This window comes from Lactuca sativa, chromosome 3, assembly GCF_002870075.4.
Source record: "Lactuca sativa cultivar Salinas chromosome 3, Lsat_Salinas_v11, whole genome shotgun sequence".
Taxonomy (NCBI): domain Eukaryota; kingdom Viridiplantae; phylum Streptophyta; class Magnoliopsida; order Asterales; family Asteraceae; genus Lactuca; species Lactuca sativa.
In genome coordinates, this window is record NC_056625.2 from 250888308 (window position 1) to 250893716 (window position 5409).

Consider the following 5409-nt stretch of genomic DNA (forward strand, 5'->3'; position numbering starts at 1 on the left):
AAAGTAGGGATAAAACAAATGCATTTTACACACATCAAGTTTTTGGCGCCGTTGCCGGGGAACGGTTCTAAATAATTAATCTAATTCCTAATTTTTTCGATCCTTTGTGTGAGTCTACTTGCATAAAGTTACCTTATTGCAGTTTAGTAGTTAGTAATTAGGTTTTAGTATCTGTTTTAGTTTTAATATTAAGTTTATAATTTTTTCAAAAACACACTGGTACTCGCCGAGTGCAGTCGCACCTACTCGGCGAGTACAAGCGTAATTAGAAGTTAATTTTTTTTAGTACATTTTTTTGTTCTTTTTACGCTTTTATTCTGTTTATTTCAGGACTTTCATGAGCAGAGGATCAAACACCTCGCTGGTACCCCCGTTTGAAGATCCCGAAACCGCATTGAAAAGAAACAAGGGAAAGGACATGGAGAGTTCGAGTACACCAAAGAAGTCACCCTAGTCCAATTTGAAGACTGTTTTTGGGAAAAAGAAGAGCAGCAAATCAGGAGCATCCAGCGCTTCCTTAGTAATCGACAAACCGGCGAAGGAAGATATCGAGTACGAGACCGAGGAAGAAGAGGACCCGACATACGAGCACGAAACTGAGTCCGAGGAAGAGTTAGCTATCACAATGGCTAACATTGATGAAATCCCCATGACAGAATGGAAGAAGAGGATGCGAGACGACACTGGCCCGGGACTTGTGCAACCCGTAATTCCCGCGACTGCTACCTTCGAGCTAAAGGGTCATATCCTAGCTTTACTTAAGGAAATACCTTTTTATGGAGAAGACCATGAAGATGCCTACAAACATTTGGATGAAGTCAATGATGTAGCTGATTACTTCAACGTTCCAAATGTGCCCCGCGAGACTCAGCTACTTCGTATGCTTCCGGTGACATTCAAAGGTGCTGCAAAAGACTGGCTCAAGTCACTTCCCCCGGATCAGTCACCACTTGGGCCAAGATGAAAGAAGAATTCATTGATCATTTTTGCCCACATTCCAAGATAGCCAAGTTGAAGAAGGCCATTGCTAACTTTGAACTACAAGTTGGAGAGTCGCTATATGAAGCATGGGAGAGGTACAAGAGCTTACTAAGAAACCGCCCACACCATGACCTAAACAGCCAGCAAGAAGTATCCATCTTCTATGATGGAGTCAATGTCACAACCAGGCAGTTACTAGACTCGTAAGGCCCGCTCACAAAGAAGCCACCCCTGGTGATCAAAGAATTGATTGAAGAATTCTCTAAACACTCTAGAGAATACCACAACCCTAGGCATGATGTCACTAGGGGAGCTGCTTATGCAGCTACTGAAGACTTATCCGCGGTCATGGCTATGCTAAAAACCATGGATAGGAGGATAGATAAGATGGATCAAACAATCCATGCTATTCGGGTGGGTTGTGAAAACTGCAATGGGCCTCACCTCACTAGAGACTGTGATTTAGATGAGAATGGCAACAAGAAGGCGAAAGTTTGTTACTCAAGTGGAGACCAATATGATGAAGAATGGCGCAAACAAAAGAAAGATTGGCTCCCTTATGAAGAGTACAAGAAAGCCAAGGAGGAAAGGTTTAGGCAAAAAGGGAGAGGGTTCTACCAAAAGGAGGAGCCGATGCCTTTTGGGTTATGCAATGCACCCACGACTTTTCAAAGGTGTATGACAGCTATATTCCACGATATGGTGGAAAAGTTCATGGAAGTTTTTATGGACGATTTTTCTGTTTTTGGATCATCTTTCCATGATTGTCTCACTAATCTTGATTTAATGCTTGCTAGGTGTGAAAAAACCGATTTGGTCCTCAATTGGGAGAAATGTCATTTTATGGTCAAGGAGGGTATAGTGTTGGGCCACAAGATTTCCAAAATGGGAATCGAAGTGGATAGGGCAAAGATAGACACTATTGCCAAATTACCCCCACCAACTAATGTGAAGGGTATTAGGAGTTTTCTAGGACACGCGGGTTTTTACCGGCGTTTCATAAAAGATTTTTCAAAAATAACTAGACCTCTAACACAATTACTACTAAAAGATGCACCATTTAATTTCACTAAAGAGTGTTTAGAGGCATTTGAATTTTTAACGGAAAAACTAACTAATGCCCCGATCATTATTGCACCAAATTGGAACTTACCTTTTGAGATTATGTGTGATGCTAGTGACTATGCATTAGGAGCTGTCCTTGGTCAAAGGGTTGATAAGCACTTTCAACCCATATATTATGCTAGCAAGACTCTAAACCTAGCCCAAGAAAATTACACCACCACTGAAAAAGAATTACTAGTTGTGGTGTATGCCTTTGACAAATTCCGCCCTTATTTAGTTTTATCTAAAACTACTGTTTTTACTGACCACTCGGCTATCAAGTATTTGTTCTCCAAACAGGATACCAAGCCAAGACTGATACGATGGGTGCTACTTCTTCAAGAATTTGACATAGAGATACGAGACAAGAAGGGAATGGAGAATGTGGCAGCTGACCACTTGTCAAGGCTTGAGAACCCGCAATTGCAAGAAGATAAAGTTGGAGACGACTTCCCGGACGAGTACATCATGGTGACAGTGGGAGAAGAGCCATGGTTCACGGACATAGCTAATTATTTAGCTATAAAATACATCCCGAAAGACTTTAGCAGTCAACAAAAGAAGAAATTATTTGTTGAATTAAAATATTACTTTTGGGATGAGCCATACCTCTTCCGAAGCTGTGCGGATGGAATCATAAGAAGATGCATATTCGGGAAGGAAAGCCGGAAAATACTAGAGCATTGTCATAGCGGCCCCACGGGTGGACATCATGGAGCACATTACACGACGAAGAAGATCTTTGACATTGGGTTTTATTGGCCCACAATTTTTAAAGATGCAACCCAATTTGTCAAAGAATGTGATGCTTGTCAAAGGGTGGGAAACATTTCATCTCGAAATGAAATGCCACAACATAGTATCCAAGTATGCGAGGTGTTCGATGTGTGGGGAATTGACTTCATGGGACCATTCCCATGTCCAAAGGAAACAAATACATACTAGTGGCGGTGGATTACGTATCCAAATGGGTGGAAGCACAAGCATTACCAACAAATGACGGACGGGTGGTAGTACGGTTTTTAAAGAAACTATATTCACGATTTGGAGTCCCGAAAGCCCTTATAAGTGACCGAGGCACACATTTTGCCAATGATCAATTGGAGAAGGTGTTAAAGAAATATGGGGTCACCTATAAGTTTTCCACATCATACCATCCACAAACTAGTGGACAAACCGAAGTGACAAATCGAGCCTTAAAGCGAATTTTGGAGAAATCGGTGGGGAGCAATCGCAAGGAATGGTCGGATAAGCTAGATAATGCACTTTGGGCCTTTCGTACAGCTTTCAAAACACCTATTGGTACCACACCATATAGGTTAGTTTATGGAAAGCAATATCATTTACCGATGGAGCTAGAACACAAGGCGTTTTGGGCTTTGAAGAGGTGTAATTTCAACATGGAGGAATTAAAGAGCAGCCGGTTAATGCAAATGAATGCTCTTGAAGAACTAAGGAATGATGCATACTCTAGTTCATGGCTATATAAAGAGAAGACCAAGATGTGGCATGCCAAAAGGATTAAAGATAAACAAATTCATGAAGGCCAAAAAGTGTTGCTCTTTAACTCAAGACTAAAGCTTTTCTCGGGAAAACTCAAGTCAAGGTGGGATGGGCCTTTTATAGTGAAGACGGTGTTTCCACATGGTGCTATAGAGCTATTATCAAGAGATGGCACGCCTTTCAAGGTCAATGGTCATAGGGTTAAAAAATATGAAGAAGGCGTCCCCCGGAATGAAGGAATGGAAGAGTTGCTGTTGTTGGAAAGGATTGCAACCACGTAGAAGGGGAGGAGTCCAGCTAATGACTCCCTAAAAAGAAGCGCTTCTCGGGAGGCAACCCGAGTTTCAAGTTTGCAGTTTCTTTCCTTTTCTTTATTTTTATTAATTTTTCTTTTCTTCATCTATTTTTGAGAACATAACTGCTTGAGGACAAGCAATGCTTAGAGTGTGGGGTTGATGGTTTAAAAAAGGAGAAAATACATAAATTTTTCAAAATTGTCACAAATTTTTTCAAACTGCAAGGTTTACTCGCCGAGTAGGCACGTATACTCGGCGAGTACCTACCCGAGTAACCCGAAAAAACGCGTAACTGCATATGTACTCGGCGAGTAGGTCCTTTCTACTCGGCGAGTAGCCGATTTACACGGGTGAAATATAAGTCTGTAAAAAAAGAAGGTTTTTCACCCATTTCACCTCATACTCGCCGTGCACAGCAAATCCTCGAGCAGCCAGGCGATTTTCGTGATTTCGTCCCAGTTCTCCGATTTTCTACTCGATTCGCATCATTCAACCAAAAAGGTAACATCTTTACACTATAAACTCATTAAAGGTTCGATCTTTATTGTAGATTTGCCCCAATTTTGCTTGATTTCGGATTTGGGGGTTTCCTCAAATTCTAGGGTTTCGAATTAGCCATGAATTACGTAATATTAGGACGAATTTCTTTATGATTTATGGTTAGATAGGCCATTACAACAAACCCCTATGGAAAAATTGGATTATTAGCCGCTATACACAGGTCCGAGACAATACAGTCCCGATGTTCATCCTACTCGCCGACTAGGTCATGTACTCAGCGAGTAGATGACTATTCAGACCCACTTTCTTTGTTTTTAATTACTGGGTATTGTTTGTTGGTGTTTGTATGCAGGAACCATGGCTAGAAGGGGGCAGTCTTCGTGTAGGGGAAGTCAAAGTGATATTCCATGGCTTTCCTTTCAACACATAACTTCCAAGTCATCCCAAACAAGGGCTAGAAACAGATTGGAGGCCCTCAAGCAAAAGGAAATTCATCTACCAAACGCGGTTGATTGGGGTTGGCTGGGCAATGTAGGGTTGGAGGAGGAGCTTACACCTTATTTGGTGAAAGAGTACAGTTTGGGGTACACCACCATCACGTGTGATGGGTGGTTACAATTGTTCAAAATTCAGGAGTCCGTGTATGTTGAGTTGTGCTGGGAGTTTTTCGCTACCATCTCATTCCGAGGTGGTAGTGAGTACTACAATCCCAACATAATCTCTTTTTCTTTGGGTGGAGAGCTGCGACAATGCAGCATTGCCGAGTTCTCTTGGAGGTTGGGAATCTATGATCAAAGCATGATGATGACGGAAGATTTTGAAGCATTCTTGGAAAACTGCCACAAAGAACTTCCTGAGGCAGTAGTGGCCTCAACATGGTGGAACACGATCACCAACCGAGTTTATATTCCTTCCACCGCCCAAGAAGGCCACATCCGCTCACCAATCCACCGCCTTATTCACCGATTTATTGCCAACACCATCAACCAGAGGAAGGATTGGGACAAGGTCCCAACCCTTGACA

The 5409-nt window shown here is 42.1% G+C and overlaps 1 protein-coding gene and 1 non-coding gene across 2 annotated transcripts; one reads left to right on the plus strand and one right to left on the minus strand.

Moving 5' to 3' along the window:
* Positions 1-1008: 1008 nt before the first annotated feature.
* Positions 1009-1115, minus strand: LOC111884037 (small nucleolar RNA R71). The gene has a single exon (XR_002847585.2). It is a non-coding gene; the product is annotated as a small nucleolar RNA R71 (small nucleolar RNA).
* Positions 1116-3434: 2319 nt separating this feature from the next.
* On the plus strand, positions 3435-3869 carry LOC111884036 (uncharacterized). Its single transcript, XM_023880366.2, has one exon. The coding sequence runs from the start codon at positions 3435-3437 to the stop codon at positions 3867-3869; it is 435 nt and encodes a 144-aa protein (XP_023736134.2).
* Positions 3870-5409: the final 1540 nt, after the last annotated feature.

What these genes read in the sequence shown, in the direction of transcription:
- LOC111884036 (XM_023880366.2), top strand. Translation starts at nt 3,435, where the DNA reads ATGGAGCTAGAACACAAGGCGTTTTGGGCTTTGAAGAGGTGTAATTTC.